The 20,916-nt window shown below is 46.2% G+C and overlaps 1 protein-coding gene across 1 annotated transcript in view; it reads left to right on the plus strand.

Annotated features, from left to right (window-relative positions):
• Positions 1-20,916, plus strand: part of CD82 (CD82 molecule) — a 59,662-nt gene that overhangs the window by 23,833 nt on the left and 14,913 nt on the right. The window contains exon 2 of the mRNA XM_018569892.1: positions 11,290-11,374. Coding sequence (XP_018425394.1) covers positions 11,309-11,374 — 66 coding nt within the window. The 5' untranslated portion in view covers positions 11,290-11,308. The remainder of the gene's footprint in view (positions 1-11,289; positions 11,375-20,916) is intronic.

The following is a 20,916-nucleotide window of genomic DNA, read 5'->3' on the forward strand; positions in this document are numbered from 1 at the left end:
GCATTATAATTTAAAGCTGAACTCCAGGAAAGCAGCTAAATTCACCGATCAAATACATCCATGCCGGCAGTGTAACCGGCTACAGGATATGTATTCCTGTCCATCCAGTTCTGCCATTTACACACCTCTACCCCACAGCACAGCCCTGTCTGGCAAGGCAGGAGACCTTTTTTTTTTTTTTTTCTGCTGCAGTTGAGTGACACTTGAAGGTCTTGCCCCTCCTCCAGCCTGTGATTGGACAATGAAAGGAGAAGCAGCAGACTGATGAGCTTATCTCTCTTGTTACTCTGCTCTTTCCTCCTATCAGCTTGCATTGCAGCACAGCTGACTGGTTTCTTGTTCCGCTTCCCCCTCTCCCATTCTGAGCACTGCTGTACAGTGATGGCAAGGGGCTATGACCGAATCATAAGTGGATTGGGTGCGCTGCAGTATGCCTGCTGGTTTCTTCAGGGGTGCCTCAAAATGTTGTGGTTGAGGGACTGTTAGGTGAAGGGGGGTGCTGATGTGAAGGGGCGGTGGGGGGTCTTGATTTGAAAGGGTCACTTTGATGTATAGGGGCAAACCCACTTTTTTGAGTGGGGTTCCCCCAGGCCCGGATTTACCACTAGGCAGGGTCAGGATAGGCACATGCCTACAGGCGCCCTCCATAGAGGGGCGCTGTGCAGGTCCCTACTCTGCCTAATTCCCGGTGTTGTGTCAAGAAACAAGACCAGCAATAGCAAGGAGGCTGCACAGTTCCTATAGGCCAGTGGGGTCTATAGGAACTGCCTGCTTCCGCAAACACAGGGGAAGGACCCCGGCGCTGCTTAAGGCTGCCCTGTAAAATGTCTGTCTGATGCGGGCAGGTGTTTAGGGCAGCGTTACGCGACGCCGGGGTCCTTCTCTGATGTGTGAAAGCCGGCGGGTCACTCAGCAGGTAAGGGCGCCAGCTCAGGCTAAACAGATTTCCATTCGTGCCTACAGGGGCCTGAAATGGAAATCCGGCCCTGGCTCCCCTTTAAAATCTACGACATTTTAGACCGGGGAACCTCGAGATATTGCAGACTTCTAAAGGGTGCCGTGACTGAAAAAACGTTGAGTAACGCTGAACTAGACCATACATGTGATAGGACTGGGTTCAGCTTTGCATGTTGATCTCTGCATCATCGGTGACTTTTTGGAGTTGCACGCCCCAGGGCCATCATCTGATTGGTGAGTCACTGACACAATGTCAACATTTCTATAGGTACCTCATGGCACCTTTTACGTTTATGTTTGCATTCACTACAGGGGCGGTTCCCTCTATAGCGCTATAGATAGATAGTTGTAGCACCAGCAGAGGTGTGATATATGGATTTTCATTAATATAGACTTAGAGCAGATTAAATCATCACCTCTATCATTATAAACCACCAATTAATTAAGATATCAGCTTTGTTATATAATAATGATTATATTATCCAAATTAAGAATATAGTACAACGACAAAGCCCAATTATACCGGGACTGTCCTCAGGGTTTGAGTATGATTAGGAGGTTATATTATGAGATTTCTTATTTGATTATATTAATATTAAATGTGTGTGTATAATTATATATGTATATATATATATATCTATATATATATATATAGATAACATACAAATGGGCTGGGGGGCGGAGCCATACCCATTCATATGCTGCCATGTATTGGTGTCAGGAAAGGAAACTTACCGATAGGGTAAGTATATAATTTTCAGTTTTTCTGACACCCACATGGCAGCATACAAATGGGCTGGGGGCGGGGCCATACTCATTCGTATGCTGCCATGTATTGGCGACAGGAAAGGAAAACTGCCTCGGTACTCTTCTCCGGAGCTCTCAGTACTGATGCAAGCAGTGGTCTGACTCTTCAGAGCAGTTGTGGAAATATCAAAATGCCTTCATAAACGGGTGTCAGTGTGGGGGAGTAGGTGTTCCTAGGCAGGCTGCACTTAAAGGAGAACTATGGGGTTAAGGCTTTTCCCCCATAGTTCTCCTTAGGGTAACAGGAGGACACAAACTAGCGTCCTCCCGTCATCCTAGGCTCAGTATACCACGAGCTGCTGCTTGCGGTATACTGAGACGCTGAAGCGGATCCCGACAATTGTGCCGGGATCCGCCCAGCTGCGTGACTGACAGCTGGTTCTGCCTATCTAGAGGCAGAGTCGGCTGTGCCCGCCCCCTCCCCCGTCCGTTCCGCCAGTCAGCGCTGGCGGATTGGAGCGGGGAGGGGGGAATGGAGCCCCTCCCCTGTCACGGCAGAGAGCCGTGACAGGATCGAGAGGGGAGGGAACGCCGGGATGTGTTCCCTCACCTCCCGATCTACTGAGCTGACCTGTGACAGTCTCATTGTCGCAGGCCGGCTATAACTATGAGGTGAGTAAAAAGCACTCACCTCATAGTTCTCCTTTAATGCAGTCCCTCCCCTCTAGGTAAATTCTACATGTGATGCCTCGGGACTGAATGGACAGAAATACAAATCCATTGGCAGGTAAAAGAACTCCTGTTAGATCTGTGTTTAGCTGTTGCTTTTGTTCTGCAATTATTTGTTTTGAATCAGATTGACTTTAAACAATGTATCGCTGTGCCGTTCCTCCGTTGGAGAACCGTTCCCAGCCATAGTAACGTGAGTCACTGATTGTCACACCTTCCCAGCACCTGCCTCCTGCTTGTTATTAGAGTCTTACAAATACACTTCACCTGTCAGGGCTCGTTCAGGCTTGTTGCTCTGCAGTGCGTTATACGGCATCCGTGTCACCTTAGGCGGCTCTCTTAGCTTGGCTTTCCTGAACTTCCTGTCCAGTACAAGAGCACGATTTTTTTTCGGTACTCGCGGATACAGAGTACTGGAAGTCCCATTCAGGAAGTCAGGCGGCATATAATGACTCCCGATTAGCAGGCATCAGCACACATACCAATACTAATATCTCGGTGCACAGGGGCGTCCCGAGGCTGGGTGACACCCGGAGCGGTAACCGAGTGTCATCCTGCCGAGGCGCAGTGATGTCACCACGCGCGTGCGCGATGACGTCATCGCGCACGCGCGGCAGTATTCCGATACCTGCCGGCGGCCATCTTGGTGATGGACGCCGGCAGAGAGAGGAGGGGACATTCACCCGGCGGGATAAGGTATGCCGCCGAGTCCCCTCCTCTCTCCTGATACTGTCGGGCGTTCGGTCCATGACCGAGCGCCCGACTTTTCAGAGGGGGGGTGGCACCAAAATGACTCAGTCATTTTGGTGTCACCCCTCCAATGGTGTCACCCGGGTGCGGGCCGCACCCCCCTTGTGACGCCACTGTCGGTGCATCCCTAGTGGAGACACACACAGCTTACTAGCGCACACAAATGTGGCTCCATAGGACCATGCAAGGGAAAGGAGCCCCCCTAAAACAGGACATCGGGGCAAGTGCTCAGGTATGTGAAGGCCCTCAACTTCTATTTAGAGGTATTTATGGAGAACAAAGAAATTTAAGCTTAAAGAGGAGCTCCGGGGATGTCAAAAGTTAACCCTTGCAGTGGGACTACCCCTGCACTGCAAGGGTTAACCATGTTTTTCTCTAGGGGGCTCAAATAAAATTTATACTCACCTGATCTTCGATCCCGCTGGCTGCTAGACCAGTCCCCACAGCCTTTTCTCCCCCGGGCTCCGGCGGTCTAAGGATCCGTGACATCATCATGTCTAATGCAGGTCCCTTGACTTCCATCAGACGTGAGGAACCTGAGGGACATACCACAACTGGGGGGTTAAGAGGTGAGATGGGAGGGGAGGAGAGGCGAGCACTTACCGTCACAGGACCGAGGATCAGGTGACTATATCTTCTTTATTCCACCCCCTAGAGAAAAATGAGCGGTTAACCCTTGCGGTGTGTGGGTAGCCCTTCTGCAAGGGTTAACCTTTTTGCATACCTGGAGTTCTCCTTTAAAGTAACTGAACTCACTTATCATATGTTATGATGTATTCATGAAAGCGGAGCGTTCCTTTAAATGTATCATGTACATGACCGGAGCACACCCTGAAACTTGAACGCGGCTCTGGAATAATCTCACTGCCGCGTCCTCTTTCAGCGCTCAGCCAGTTAATCGGCGAGGAGTCTGGTATGCGTTTTGGGTTGGAGCAGCACGCGGTAACTGATCTCCCCTCCTCGCTGGGTACGAGTACAGACAGGGGAGGGATACGCCGTGTGCTTGGCCTCTCCCCACAATGCTATGTCTGTTCACATGTGCCGCAGCTGTTGGCCTCGTTTCCCCCATCTGCGTGTGTCCGCTCGGCCTGGCTCGGCTCCCCGTCCCTACGCTACGCACAGCGCAAACACATGCGAGCGCACCGGTCACATCGCCAGCGGCGCTTTGCCAGTTGCAAGGAGGATTCTAAATATTTAGATTAATGCGGCATCTGCCAAGTCTTTGCCTGCTAAGGGGATCTGGGACCTTGGTGCCCAACCTGCGGCCCTGGGGCCACATGCGGACATTCTATGTTTCTGAAGGCAGTGAAGGAAAACTGTTCTTTAGACCGATGTCTGGTAGTTCAACGGTTTTTTCTGTGCTGGCCATCGCTTTTCTGTTTTTCTCTCGCCTTTCTCTGACCATCTCCTGTATTAAGTCTGGGGGGTAACATACCCCAAGTCTCTAGCAGTCTTCTGACATATGTCTCCTTCTATAGCATGTGCACAGTCTCTGACCATCTCCTATTGCAGGTCTGCAGTCTCTGACCATCTCTTGTATCAGGTCTCCAGTCTCTGACCATCTCTTGTATCATGTCTGCAGTCTGTGACCATCTCCTGATGCAGGTCTGCCATCACTGGCCATCTCCTGATGCAGGTCTGTGGTCACTGGCCATCTCCTGACGCAGGTCTGCCGTCTCTGGCCGCCTCCTGCGGCAGGTCTGCCGTCTCTGGCCGCCTCCTGCGGCAGGTCTGCCGTCTCTGGCCGCCTCCTGCGGCTGATCTGCACTAAGTGACACAGAGGTCAGCCAATGGTGTTGCAAGAAAAAGGAAATCTAAGGCTGCATGCAGCCTTATCATTCTGTGTTTGTCTCTCCTGTAGCCTGTGTCAGTAAACTGTCAGGGTTGCTGTATACTCATTGCTGACACTGGTTGCTATAGTCACAGGGAACTTTTTATTTATCTCGTCTGTCATAACCTGCTGAGATAAAACCGGTTTGTTTTTTTGGAAGTCACAGCGCTCCGCAGTCATGAGACTACATCAGCTGACTGGACATTCCCGGAGTCGGTGCCGTTCTCCCCTTTGAGGTCCGATAGCCAGCCTGGTCACATGATCTCAGGAAAATGGAGTCACAGGGGCTAAAAAAAATGCCAGATAGCCGCCGGCAGTGAAGTAACGGAGGCACCCACCCTGGTGCCTCCGATGCGTCAAATGAAGCAGATCTACTCACCTGATCCTCAGTACCGTAGTAGATGGCGCTGAGCTCTCTACCACTCATCTCTCCAACTATGGACTGTTCCTTGGCTTCCTCACGTCTAATGCAAGTCAATGGATTTGCATAAGATTTGATGATGTCACTGGTCCTTAAGCTGCCGAAGCCAGCTGTGGGGACCGATCTAGCAGCCCAGTGGGACCGAGGGTTGGGTGTATATCTGCCTCATCTGTGTCCCCCCCGTCCCCCATACAAAATGATCACTTAACCCTTGCAGTGCTGAGGTAGCCCCACTTCCAATGCTGTTTCAACAGATCAAAAAGGAGCGAATAAGAGAATGTATATGTACTTTTAGTTGTCCTTCCCTTCGCCCCGAGTTCCATGTGCTAGAAGCCCTTTGGCCATGAGCTGCTGCTCCCTTTTTTTTTTCCTTTCTGAACGTGCCTGAGAAAAAAGCACTTTTGGTTTTATGATTAAACTTTCAGCGCTGGAAGGAATGAGCCGCCTTTCCAAGCGAGGCCCCAATGAATGTCCCATCGAGTGTTTATTAGGTGAAAGCCGATTGGTCCAAAGTTGTTAAAGCGATAACACGCAGCTCCATCACTGCTCTCCTGGTATCATTAATAGGGAACACAGTGATTGGAGAGAGAGGCTGTGAAGCTGGAATGGCTGGAAGGGATGATGGGGCTTTTAATGGCTGGGTTTGACCCCCGGGGGCCGAGGTGTCACCTAAAGCCCAACTCCAGGCTGCTGTTATATTTAAGGCTGCAGCTAAAGATTACTTTCATAATCGATTAGTTACCCGATTACTTTTTTCAACTAATCGATTGGTTGTATTAAAAAAAATCCTCTCTCGCGCGCTCTCCTTCCCCAACCAACTAATCGATGATGAGAATAGTTGCCAACTATTCTCATTATCGATTTAGTCGATTAGTTGTTGTATCTCTAGTTATATTTACCCATTACCCCTTGTGTGCAGTGCAGGCAATCTCAGCTCTCCAGCTGTGGTATAACTACAAATCCCAGCATGCATCATCCTCTGGGAGTCATGCCTGTGGCCCGTCAGTCTTGCAATGGCTCATTGGGCTTGTAGTTTCAACAAGTGCCAAGGTTGCCCACCCTGGTAAAATGTTAATTTGGCTAGGGGGGTAAGTACCAATACCTTACCTTTCACCCTCCTGGGGGCCTGCACTATTTTCTGCTGTCCAACGTTCTGGGTTGAGGGTTGTAGGTGAGCAGGACTGCTTGTCTTTCATTGTATGTGATGACTTTGGAGAGCTGCTGACCGTCCGGACAGCGAAGGGAAAAGGCTTTGTGAAACCGGAGAAGAGGAAGCCTGCAGGAGTAAGGGATAAGGGAAGTATCCTTGCCTCCAGCCAAATTAGCTTTTAACCCAAATAGATGTCCCCATTGCAGGGCCGTAACTACAGATCACAGGGCCCCATAGCAAAAATATGATGGGCCCCCCCAATTACCTCTCTCTGAGCTGTGAGTAATGATGCCAAGATCCCAAAGACTCCTCTTGTGCCTCTGAAGTTGTTTCTACACTGTAGACATTGCAGCGGATTAGAGTTGTGATCAGCTGCAACCACTCCAACCCTTAATGATACCGTACTGTATTATCTTCACATCTTCTAGGTTTAATTTGCCTCAACAACCTAATGGGGCCCCCTTCCACCCCAGGCCCCATAGCAGCCACCTGGGCTGCTATAGGATTATAAATCAAGTGAATTATCATAGGTAATGAGATACATCTCAGATTAGGTGGATACAGATGATATTATTTATGAAATGACCCGTAGGTCATTCATATTCAATCCTAAACAGGAGTTAACTTTTTGAAGAATGTTAGTATAACATTGCGCAAACTGTTGGCGCTATATAAATCCTGTATAATAATAGTATAAGTTTACACCTTTTTAGTGTTTTTTTGTTTTGTTTGTTTACTAATGTCCCAAGAAGGTAACAAGTTTGTTAGTTCCATAGGGAACTGGCAGGTCTTTCGGTTATACAGTTCACGGGTTTAAAAAAAGGAAGTCGCAGTATGTGTTGGGGGAGAAGGTAAAAGCGGACCCTCTATTGGAAGGACCATTATATTTTTGCTAGCCCTTGGCCCCCTCTCCAACAGAAAAGGCTTTGAAAAACCTTTGCAAACAAGGCCGGGTGAACGTCCCCTCCTCTCTCTGCCAGCGGACATCACCAAGACGGCCGCCGACGGGCGTCAATAAAACAGCCGCGCATGTGCAATGAGATCATCGTGCGCGGCAACGTCACGGCGGGGTTTCACCCAGTCTCCGCTCCGGGTGTCACCCATCCTCGGGACGCCCCTGGAGGTAGCCCCACTGTAAGGGTTAGTTGTTACAATTCCTGAAGTACCCCTTTCATGAAGTGTTATTTTGTGACACTTTGCACGGTTTCAGCAAACCCCACCTTAAACCTTTATCGGAGCACGATCACCGCACATGGAAATGCTGCGAGCCATTATGAACGGGGCCCTAAGAGGGACAAATTTCCAAGCCGGAGTTTTAAGGCAAAAGTCCATCAATACAATGTGCACAAAAGCCATGACTATAGAGACTCTTACAAATTATACATTAGTAGATAAGACAATGGCGTGCGATGTCTTCCTCGGAATATAGGCGTGACGCTACAATTGGCCTATGTGTCTTCCATAATCTGATTATGTGCTTTAACCAGTCCCTTTAACATTCCCGGTGTCTTGTCCCGTGTTCTGACAAAGCCTATACATTTTCTTCGAGGGCTCGCTGTCTGGCTGGGAGAGGGGTGGAGGCCTGGGAACTCCGCTCTGGTTAAGTTAATTTCCATAGACATAATAGCGGCACAGACTCAAAGGGTCAGATGCGGACATGGCTCCTCCAGCTGCCAGGCCCGGGCCCTTCTGCGGCTTTTGTTGCCAGCTCCCGTGGCTAGTTCATTGAGGCTGGCGCATGGGGCACGGTGACAACAGAGGGAGCGCCCCGCTGCATTGAGAGGCACAGAGGCCGCATTGTTCGGCGTGCGTAAGAAAAGCTCCGTCTCCCAGCCCTCTCCTGACACAATGCATATAATAACACGCTGCTGAGACAAAGGACAGGTCCTCCTCTCTCAAGCTCCCTGTGTTGACACAAAGGGACATCTTGCAGCACTCAAATCCATCTATTCACATTCAGGCCTGACGGAGCCTCCCGTGTGACAATGTGACCCTGAATTATCGGGGAATCCCACAAATCCTCCCGAATGTACAATGACTGTGACACAAGTTTAGAAAAAAAAAAAACCCCAACACGACTCATGACAAAGCTGACGCCTCTAATTTGGGACAAATTCTCACTGCTGCTTTCATTGTGCATTGTTCCTCTTTCAGTCCTGTTGTGGAAGTCTCGTCAGATACTTTGTGACCAGTTCTTGTGAAAGTTTTCATTCTTGTGTCTTTTTATATCTTTTTGGGGTTTTTTTTTTTGTTTTTTGTTTTTTGAGCTGTTTGATTTTGCTTTTTGTTACATTTATGTTCAGCACCATTTTACGAAAGACTATCCAGAGGAACACCTATTCTTCCTGTATGGTTTGGGCTTATTTAAATGTTGTGATTGGAGTTATAAATAAAGGTATTTCACCAGCACACACTTGAAAAAATCTTTAAAGTATTGATATGTTTATTCAATACCAGATGTACTGTCATACGGTGCTAACGTACGCACGGGGATCCTTCATCAGAGCGACAGTGACACTGAATTATACTGTCGCTCTGATGAAGTATCCCCACTGGACTTGAAAAAGATTTTTTTCAAGTGTGTGTCGGTGAAATAGCTTTATCACTAGTGTTTGCACGGCGCCATCCGTGTGGTCACCTTGAGCATCACATATACCTTGTGGGCTTTGAGACCGTGGCAGTGAGAATGGGATTTGGACTTTGCTTTGAGATATGACAAAAATTAAAATCTTAAGCTCATAGATGAGGATTAGTCCCGGTTCACACTGAGCGTTTTGTATAGTGTTTTCTGCCCTAAAAAATGCTCAAAGAATCTGCCTCCCCAAAAATCCTATTTATTTATATGGCCCTATGAGGGCAGGTAGGGGACCAAGCTGTATTTCTTTATATAGTAATATACATATTAGAAAATTACCGTTTTTATTTATGTATTGAAAAATAATATGTATCTTGATAAGATGAGTGGAGACGTTGGCAGTGGGATAAACTCATCGGTCTTCTGCTGAGAAAGGTCCTTCCCCTTCCCCCAAAAAAACCCTTTTTCTGGAGTCCCGGATTAAATAAACCCATATGTGTCACATGTAGAAGATATAAACTGGGCGTTGAGATGCGGGACAGAAGTGTGTTAGGAAAACAAGACTCGGGCTCCCCAGGCTGTGAGGTGTCTCGGCTTGTCCCGCAGTTACACACGCTGCAGATGCCGCTGCAGATGCCGTTTAATAATCTCATAACCGAACAACCGTGAAATTGCAAGTTTAGTATATCGGGGCCGGATTAACCCCTCCATTACCATCTGCGTCACTCTGTCTCTCACTCCAACAGTGACAGGTCAGCATTGCAATCTTTGCTCTGTCTGATGCCACCATCTCCCCTGGCCAGCGGTATAACTATGGATCATGGGGCCTGCAGCAAAATATTGATGCCCCCCCTCCCTGGCAACTTTTCTCTGTGGCCAACTGTGACAATATGGGTCACTGCTCTAATATATAGCATGCCAATAATAGGAGTTGTAGTCTCAATAATAAGAGTTATCACTATATTTTATATTGTGACTTAATTTCTAATGCTCCTGCACACAATGAATGTATATCCATCAAATGAACTGGATTTTTTCTTTGCAGAACTACAAACCTCAGCTCGGTTTTAGCTGAGGAGACCCTCTGGGATTTGTTTACTGCATAAGGCATACAGGGTTTATAGTGATGTAGTGGTTAGCACTTTTGCCGTGCAGCCTCTCGGGGTCCCCAGTTCAAATCCCGGTCAGGACACTATTTTTATAAGTAGTTTGCATGTTCATGTGCTTGCGTGGGTTTCCTCCCACACTCCAAAGACATGCTGGAAGGTTAATTGGTTCCTGTCTAAATTGTCCCTGTATGTGTATGCAATAGGGACCTTAGATTGTAAGTCCCTTGAGGGCAGGGACTGACATGAATGTGCACGTAGAAAAAAATTGCCAATAAATTAATTTTAGAGTGACCGGGCTGCAGCCAAGTTTTTTTGGTAATAAATCCAAGTTGCTAAGACAGCTAAACAAATGCTCCTTACTGCTTGGAGGGCATCTATGACTATCATTGATCATAGTCATTGTTTATGACTCCTAACTTCTGCTTTTCTAGACTGTGGTCCTTACAGTTTAATTTGCTTCAACTTCCCAATGGGGGCCTCCCTCCCACCCCACGCCCCGTAGAAGCCACAGGGGCAACTATGGCTATAATTACGCCGCAGTCCCTGACTATTCTTCCGGGTCCCACTGTGATTCTCTTCTGCTCATCTGCCATTGGATGGCCATTGAGCATTTCTTTTTTTGGGAGGCGGGCGAACAAAGCTTTTGGTTCCCGTGACAACTTTGAAGGTTGAACACGTTGACAAATTGAGCTTCAGTCACTACACATACTCTTTTCAAGGGCACTTTCACACCATTTTCCAGACCAGATCTAGTCCGGAAAATAGTGTGAACCTGCCCGCAGTTCCAGTGCATTCTAGACCAGACACAATAAGACGTGCAGTATTTTTCTGGTCTGGAACAGACTGCGCTGGTCTGAAGAGAGGCTGTGTGTGAGTTGTGCGTTCATGTGTATGTAAGAGTCCCTGTGTGGTCTAGTATTTAAGAGTACCTGTTCTCCTGTATTTTACAGTCTCTTAGGAAGTCATTGCATATTCTCTAATGTTCTATAATTCCTAACCAGGATTTTATTTTCTTCTCAGGCTCCAACACTCAGACACCATGGCAAGCGACGGATGTATGAAAGTGACCAAGTACTTCCTGTTTCTATTTAACCTCCTGTTCTTTGTAAGTACCACTTATAGAAAGGAATATAACATCTCTAAACCCCGCCTCCCATTTCCATTTGTTTCCAGAGACAACCTTGATACATAAAGGGAAAAGATTTGTAGTGTGAGATATGAATACTGCATTTCCCAGAACAATGTGGACTTATTATTTTGATGCTGTCTTGTGATTTACTGTGTGTTGGCTAACCCCCGTTGAGGTCCCCAGCTTTGAATTTACATGGCACTCGGTGCCTTGGTCCTCCACCCTTTTCCTACATGGCTCTTATCAGAGTGCTATGGCTATCCTCTCGTCCATTGTTTTGTTAATTACTATTTTCTCTGAGAGTGGTCCAAGCATCGTCACATCCTGTGCATTACACCATCAACACAAAATTCGGCTTACATCATACAGGGCATCTCGGAAGACCCTCTACGCAGTCCTTCTAACCACAGCACCAGTTTCTTATGTATGTACTGTATCCACTGAAAGAGCTCCCTTATGTTCATTCCACATGGTGGTCGGGATGAAGTTGCCAAGGGGTCTCCCTACTTTTGCTACATCCTCCATTACATACACAAAATGGAGTAAACTTGTGGTGTGAGACCCTTCTGTAAGTGTTCCTTACCCTGATACAGAACTGCAGAACTGTAATAAATATATATTATAGTAATGATTAAATGGACACTAGCCAAGTGATGGAAGGGAAAGAGTTGGAACACTGGAGACACAATCCCAGCTATGCAGTTGGTGCCCTTTTATTGGTCGCTGACCCTTATGGGATGGGTGTGGAGTGGCCAGGACAAAGCTGGGGTAGCCCCACGTCAAGTGTAGGTTTCCTAAATTACTGGGGTTCTTCTTTAAATCCTTAGGCAGAGACATGCAAGGTCACATGTTTTTCCTTTCCCCTGTGGTAAAAAAGTACATATAATGACAGTTGTTATAAACATAAGGAAGTACATTCTTTCCAGGGTCAGCTCTTGTTTTATTAGCGCTGTAACATTCAAGAAGATCTTACCAACGAGCTGAGAATTCACAATAAAACGACAGAGCAATATATTTTCCCTGTCCTGGTCATTGGCACATTTTGGGTAGCCATGGACCGAAAGGACACTCTTCAGTTACATGTAAGCTTGTCTGAGCTTTGTAGCCCTATAACAATAGTGTGTTCCGAGGGCGATCTAATGGTGCCTGCACTCTACAGCCTGCTCAAAGCGTTGCAGTGATTCATCTTGCTCTCCTGAAATTACATACAGGGGAAAGAGCTGTACCCGAGTTGAATTAACTAAGCAACAATTGCGCTGCAATTTGGAACTCTGGCCTGCAAATGGCTGCAACAAATCTTGGTGCGGCTCTGTTTTCTGACAAGTCCTATCACAAAGATTGATCACATTAGGAACTTGAAACCGTTTCCTCGTGTCTTGGCGAAGCGCTCCTATCTCTGTTTTGTACTAAACTTAAGAAGAGATAAGGCCTAAGATCTGTGGTTTCCTGTTTCTAAACATTGCGCATCTTTATTTCACATAGCAGGATCTCATCTCCGGGCTGTGGTGTATGACTGTTAAATAGGCACTGCAGGGTTTAAAGGAGCCGGTAGTATCATTTCAGTTTAATGTTTTAGCTGAAAGTTGTTCCATTTCAGAGGTCACATACAGATTTTGAAATGTTTCCTCAAGTTGCCGCTTTATAGGTCAGAATGTGATTAGCATCAGTAAAAGGAAAGGATGTTACCAGGTTACAGCCATTGAAGTATTAAAGTGTTCCTTACCGTGATGTGTGTTTATGTGTATGTATGTATGTATGTATGTATATGTATATGTATATATATATATATATATATATATATTCTTTTTTTTAGAACTTATTTATATTTTGATTTTTTATTATAGCCCTAAAGAAGCATTTTTAGTCCCCCGTAATGCTTTGGAGTGTTTTATGAACATTTAAGTGAATAAAAGGCTAACAGTTTTTCAAATATCCTCTCTAGATTCATTGCCAAGTCACATTAATAGAGTCAAAGATGTCCATTGTTACAGATCACTGTTGCTTTTAATGCTCTTTGCCTAGGCACATACCTCCTACCTTTACAATGTCACCATCCCAGTTATGCGGACCATTAAGAGTTTATATGCCAAAAATGATCGGTTAAACCAAGAATTGTATTTTTTTAACATTAAATGCCATTTATACTGGCTTTTTTGAATAGTAGATGAGATAAAGGTTTTAGTGCAGAATAAACATTTTGGTAGTTAGATAGAACCTTTTCCTAGATATCTGTATATCAGAGCAAAAAGAGGGACAACTGAGGAGGAAAGAGGGGCAGAGGGGTTTGGTTCTGAATGAGGGGTAGTCCCTTAAAATGAGGGGCAGTCTCTTTCAGATGAGGGGACAGCCCCTTTCAGATGAGGGGACAGCCCCTTTCAGATGAGGGGACTGCCCCTTTCAGATGAGGGGACTGCCCCTTTCAGATGAGGGGACTGCCCCTTTCAGATGAGGGGACTGCCCCTTTCAGATGAGGGGACTGCCCCTTTCAGATGAGGGGACTGCCCCTTTCAGATGAGGGGACTGCCCCTTTCAGATGAGGGGACTGCCCCTTTCAGATGAGGGGACTGCCCCTTTTTCAGATGAGGGGACTGCCCCTTTTTCAGATGAGGGGACAGTCCCTCCCAATGAGGGACAGTCCCTTCCAGATGAGGGACAGTTGGGAGGTATGTAGGCAGCCTAAATTATGTGATCTCTGGCTAGGAATTATAAGAGACTGTAGAATCAATACTCTTCAATGAGACAGACTCTGTCTTGTAGACTTGTATGAGCTAGAGGCATCAAATGTATTCTCATAGGTAATAAGCAAATCTAGAAGTATCCACTGTTTTTAATGCGTGTATCTCTACCAATGAGATGGATGTGATGACTTTAACACGTCATGGTGAGGCGTGGGGGGTATTCAGTTTGGAATAAATAGCTCTATAAGATTAGGCTGTATCTGTGCCATAAACAAGTGGTTTTGGATGTACAGTCATCCTGGAGTATACAGGAATGAAATGCATGGCTTCACACAATATCCTTTATTTATTTTAAGTAGGATTCACTGTGCTTTGTATCGGTTTAGGGTCTGCTCACACTATAGCATTGCGCTAAACGCTCAGTACCGTTTACCGCTTACTGCACCGCTATAGTGTGATCGGGCCCTCGGTGGGGGACTTTTTGATTGATTTTTTTTTTTCTTCACCTCACCATAACCTGTTTGATTGTATTTTCCAAAACGCAAAATACTGTTTATATAGCATGATATTAAGGCATTTTTTCCATCAACTCTGTGAGTGCTGTAGAACCCAGCAACGCATTTGTTCCGCATCAGTGCAGCAACAAGGCAGCTGAGCAGTAGTAAGGCGTTGAGCTGAGCCTGATCGTGCTATCCATTTAGGAATTCCTGCTGTGCGCACAGACCAGCTGTCAGTGCGGTGTAACAGCTCTGGAGCCCATCAATGTTAAATATGGTTTTATTGGAAAATAAGGAATGATATAAGGCAGCTGCTTGGCCCCTATAGATCTGAAACTGACAGCTGGATGTGTCCTGGGAATTCCGGGAATGCATTTCCTCCTGGGAATAATTCCCTTTTGTGTTGGAGTGTCTTTGCCTCTGAAAATGCAATTTTCAAAGTTCATTGCTGAGTTTTGTATTAAGCACAGTAGATCCTTCATAGAACACAAGGTCTCCTCCCAAACCCCAAAAGGGGGTTTATTCTGCATTTTAGGATTGTGGGCAGAGCCATGCAAATCCCTTTTTTTTTTTCATGCTCCTGGGCCAACTGGGCATCCAGAACCCGCCAGTCTATAGCACATATACAGCTCGATATTATTAACGGTTTGCCTTATGGCATAGTTACTGGTTAGGGAGTAACCTGCCTAGTCTGATCGGGCTTCTGCTGAAGAATCCCCATCCAGGAAGGTGGAAAAACCATGCACCAGCAGGTGAGGTGGGCAGATTAGTACCTCCTGGTAAGATGGATTTGCCTTGTCTGGCCAGGAGATGGAAGGCAGAGAGCTTATCGTGCTCATGAGAGTGGCAACCTGGGCATGCTGGAGAACCATTATGGGCTTTCTTTCACACTGCATACACTATCCTAATATGAGGAATAACCCTCTAATCTTGGGATTTGTGATTAAAGTGAGATATGGAAATGCCTTTAGTTTTGCAAAGCCTCTACTGTACTTTGTACTGGTTTAGTGGGAGACTTTTTTGCTCCTTTAAGTGTACCTCAGCATAACCTGTCTGGTCATACTTTCTCAAATCTCCCAAAGGCCCATAGAAGCCATTGGTTCCATACACTGCCTTGATGATGGCCATCAACTCTAAAATCACTTCTCAACATTGTGGCTAAAATCAAGGGTTATATAACCATTCATATTGATATCTATAGGGAAAACTCAGCTGCTTTCTTGCCTTATGGCATAGTTACTGGCTAGGGAGTATCCTGTCTAGTACAATGGGGGTTCGATCGAAGAATCCCTATTCAGGATGGTGGAAAAACCATGCACCAGCGGGTGAGGTGGGAATATTAGTACCTCTCAGATAAAGCTGGATCCTGAGGGACCCAGTGCCTCCTGTTAAGATGGATTTGCCTGGTCTGGCCAGGAGTTGGAAGGCAGAGAGCTCATGAGAGTGGCAACCTGGGCATGCTGGAGAATCATTATTATAAGCTTTGTACCACACTCTAAGTCAGTAGTACCCCAACTTTTTCCTATACTTGCTTTCTAGGAGAGGCCTTCTGGCCATCTCGGAAGAACTTTTATATCTGGACGCTAGGCCTACCAGGTACTCATACACAGTAGTTCTTACCACACTTATTTTTGTACAAGATAGAAGGGTGAAAGTTCTTCAGGATTGTCCTGATATGTGGCCAAAGATCTGTGGCCTTCAGGTTACAGTCTCTCCCACCCATATGCCCTGACACCTGCCCACTAACTAGACAGGTTATGCTGAGGTGGGCCAAAAGGATTGAAAAAATGTTTACTTAACCAGTGTGAAGCACTCAAAACAGACGGTATCTCAGTCTCATTGCTATCACAAATCCCAATATCCTCAGTTTAGGAGACTGAGTGGAGCCATGCATATCATTCCTTTTATGCCCCTCGGCCATCAAGAACCACTAGTGTACACAACAGATAAAGCTCTAAAAACCTAAATCCAAGTGAATAAACAAGTTCAACATGCAAAAACAAGCGCAACAAGTGGATGGCGAAGGTGGAGCCTAATTGTTGGGTATCTGCTGTAGCAGGTCCATCGTGCACTTGATCAGCGTTCCCACACAATGAGACCTCTGGCATGCACTCAACAGATCTGAAGACTATTATTGTGCACACCTTTTTCTGAAACCTGATGCTTTTTGGCACCTCGTGTAGTGACTCAACTAAAAGATTTGTGAACGTTTCTGAAAACGTGAAGTTTACATAGAGCGCCTTTGCTTGCCATTATCTTGCTGTTGCTCATTTAGGAGTTAAAGATGAAGTTTGCATTTTAAGGTTTAACAGCAGAGCGCTCCAGCTATCTTGCCTTTGTGTTCGAGTGAATAGACTCTTTGGCTTGGTATGTTTAGTTTCCTGGCAGGTAACCCGCTATGTTTGACTCAGACTTGTCAGTGGTGAGCCAGGGGGCCTTTCCCAAAAGCTGAGCTCTCCAAGTACGGAAGAGGAGGGTGTGAGAAGAGTCCTGGAAAGCCTGATGGAATTCAGTTCACCCTCCTTAGCTTGCTTTCTGTGCGTTTACTCGTGATAGTGATTAGTCCTTGTGAGTTGTCCAGTGGCGTCATCCTTCAATTGTTTTGCTGGGAGCGTAGCATACTTAAACAGTAGTTTGGATAGTTCAGTGATATGTTTAGGTATCTCGCTGTTATTAGTACTCCATTGACCCGAGAACCCTTTCTTTCAATGCAGGAAAGGTGTTCCAATTTGAAGCCAGCTTGTTTCTTTGCCTTGCACATTTGGGAACTCCGGGATTAAAAAAAACAAAATATTTTGATTTAGGGCCGTGTTAAAAAAATAAATAAATCCCAATTTCTACCTACCCTCTCCATGCTCCAGCGCTGTCCCTGACTTTTTCCTTGGACAGTCATTCTGGGGACATTTTCATGCAAGTTGGGCTTATAGTACTCCAGGACTACGTAGTGCTCACATGCCATTACATGAGTGTTGTTCAGTCTTGGTAGAATGCCCTCCGCTGCCACCTCTGGAGGAAGAAGAGGAAGTACTGGTGGCATCACTGGACTGGCAAGAAGACTTTTGTTCAATGACCAGTATGTATAGGATATGTACAGGAATTTTTTTTTTTTTAAGATACTGGAGGAAGACTTTGAAGGGTTGTAAAAATCCTGGCATTTTGTTTTAATGTCTACCATCCTAAAAACGCATCCCTTTCCTTAATTTCCTTGTCACTCCATCCAGCCGCCTGGACAACAGAAAATACCTTGGGGTATGAAGAAGCATGTTACTTGCCATTGATTGATTAGGTAATTAATCAACCCTGTGTAAGGTCTCTTTGGAGTAGCTCAGACTTGTGGTAAAGTGAACCTGTATCTAAAAAGCTTTCATACAAGTATTGTTAACCACCCATGATCGGTAGTGCTGCTCACTTCCTTAGCCTTGCTGTTGGCCCATCACTGTAATGGGTAGCATCAGGGCTGTCCTAATAATAATTTTGGTACCTGAGGTGATTTTGTTGCGGGGGGGGGAGGCGGGTTGATTGCTGATAGGGAATGGTCACTCACTGGTTCACTTGTTGTTCGGCACTGGAAATGCTGATAGGGAACAGTCACTCATTAGTTCACTTGTCATCCGGGATGGGGGCTGCTGATAGGGAACGGTCACTCATTGGTTCACTTGTCGTCCGGGATAGGGGGGTGCTGATAGGGAATGGTCACTCGCTGGTTCCCTTGTTGTCCGGGATGCAACATTATAGGGATGACCCTGGGCACATGATAGTTAGGCAAAACTACACCTGGCTAATAAGAGAGAACACAGCATTGACCTTTTCAATGTTTTGCTGCTCCTTCACTATCCAATCACAGACTTGGGGGCAGTCCTTAACCAAGCTGCAATGCTTTACCTATAATAGAAAACAGGTCAAAACCTGCTAGGGACATCTGGCGTAGACAACTGGCTGAATAAAATCACATTTCTGCAGTTAAGTCAGTCTCTGCTTATGTGGCATAAAGCTGTAGCAGTTCCTGTCCCCGTCATTTGCCTATCTTCTAAATCTTCCTCTCTGTTTTTAGTTAGTGTTCTTTGGTCATTTCCTTGCAGTTCTATTACAGTAAAGATTTTGCATAGGTCTACAAACGGGCACAGTGACAAAAAAAAACCTGAACGTCTGACCAACAGAGCGGAAATTGGGGCAAAAGATACTGTAGCTCAGCAATATGTTTTTGTGGTGCTTGGCTCAATGTGTGGTCAGCAGCTACCCACATGTCCACCTAGCTGCGATCATCTTTAGACCTCCGGAAAGGGAGCGCCACATACAGATGCCGGCCATGTGGGTTCAGTGGAATCTGGGAATTCACGTCAGCCTCCTGGACAGGAGACAGAATATGTATCATCAAGACATGGGAGCTGCAGGCTTCATCTGTACTAGAGGGTACCAAGCACAGACTGTCCCGACAACCCCATTATTCCTTTGCCTTCAGGCCGCGTGCGTCATCATGGGCTTCCCTGAATAGGACAGGCTGCAACAGGTATAGGCAGCGATTACATATAATAAATAATAAGCTGTGTTTAACAGAACCTTTTAATCTACAATGATGTGTCATTTGTACTATGCAGGCTTAGTCATAAAACAATGATAACAGTGTGCAATGCCAATCTGCAGCTTCAAGAGAGAGCAACATTCTTTTCATGTATAAAACAAGGCCACAGACTCCGGAGAGAGACATCATTCCCCTCCATACAATGCATTAGGAAGACCTTACCTTGAATACTAAAGGGTATTTAAACCCAAGAACATCAAATGTAATATATAGCAGCTCCCTGGTGCTTAGATGTGGTGGCTGCATTAGTTTTCTTTATTTTCACTTTGTGATCCTGCCAGTGACTGATGTCTGGTGGCCAGCATCAGTCAACCCACTTCCTCTGAGCTCAGGTCATCCTTGACCCTCCCCAGCCCATAACTGGACAGTAAAAGGAGAAGCGGCACAATGATGCGTCATCTCCCTGTCACTTTGCTATATCCACCTATCGGCCTGCTCCTTGTCAGCACATGGACTGATGGGCTGCTTGCTCTGCTTCTTCCTCTCACACCCCAGTCCTGTTGTATAAGGACTGCAAAAGGCCGATACCAGGTCAGATTCAGGTACTTACACTGCAATACAATTAACAATGTATTATTTATTAGAGAAATGCACTAATATCTGTCTGGAGTTCAGCTTTACCTAGACTTTCGCTCACTGAAGAGGATTAGGAAAATATGGGTTCATGTCAGTGACCTCACTTGGTATATTGTTTTGCTGTCTACATTATTGAGCAAGTCTGATGTTTATTTAAAGACATGTTTCACAACTTGGAGCAGACGCATCATCCTTTCCTCTGTGTAATAGTTGAGAATATTTGCAGCTTCGTGTGGAAGCAGCCACCCTTGTCATTTTTGCTGGACAGCTTGGTCTGCACATCACTGTTACCTTTTTAGCTTGCGTGCGGGGGTCAGGAGCGTGTACTGTAGCATGTGGGGTGGTCAGGAGCGTGTACTGTAGCGTGCGAGGGGTCAGGAGCGTGTACTGTAGCATGCGGGGTGGTCAGGAGCATGTACTGTAGCGTGCGGGGTGGTCAGGAGCGTGTACTGAAGAGTGAGGGGGGGTCCAGGAGCGTGTACTGCAACGTGCGGGGTGGTCAGGAGCGTGTACTGCAACGTGCGGGTGGGTCAGGAGCGTGTGCTGAGGCGCGCGGGTGGGTCAGGAGCGTGTACTGCGGCGCGCGGGTGGGTCAGGAGCGTGTACTGCGGCACGCAGGGAGTGAGCGGGTCAGCAGTAAGTATAACTCACAGTGCGGGGTCAGTAGTATATAAAACATAGTACAGAAGTCAAGAGTGACTCCTCCCCACAATTTAAAAATACCCTCTTTCCAGTACAAATATCTACCCCTCTAAACTTAAATACCCCCCAAGTACCCTCTCTCTCCCTTCCTGAAATGTATTCACAGACCTCGGATGTACTGTTGCTCAGCAGAGTGAGGGAAGTCCTCCCAGGTCTCCCCTGTCATATGACATATCAGAGTCAAGGAGGAACCTAGGACTTTGCTTGGCTCTACAATACCCATTGCCACTCTGATCTGAGGTAGTGCATGTAAAGGAAAAAAAAAGTCCAAAAGAGGAAGTGCTCACACTTTGGGGAGACTTTCTCTCACTTCCCATTGCAGCTACAGAACAGGAAGTAATAGGAACACTACCCAATTGGAAATTGGATACACACCGCAAAAAAATTACATATTTTCCCTTCCGTACCTTCCAAACATTTTTTTTACTTTTCCATAAACTTTAATACCTGTAATAGTATCCCATATATTAATTTTATTATTTCTTC

The sequence above is a fragment of the Nanorana parkeri genome, unplaced genomic scaffold (assembly GCF_000935625.1).
Source record: "Nanorana parkeri isolate BGI_ZX_2015 unplaced genomic scaffold, ASM93562v1 scaffold1420, whole genome shotgun sequence".
NCBI lineage: Eukaryota > Metazoa > Chordata > Amphibia > Anura > Dicroglossidae > Nanorana > Nanorana parkeri.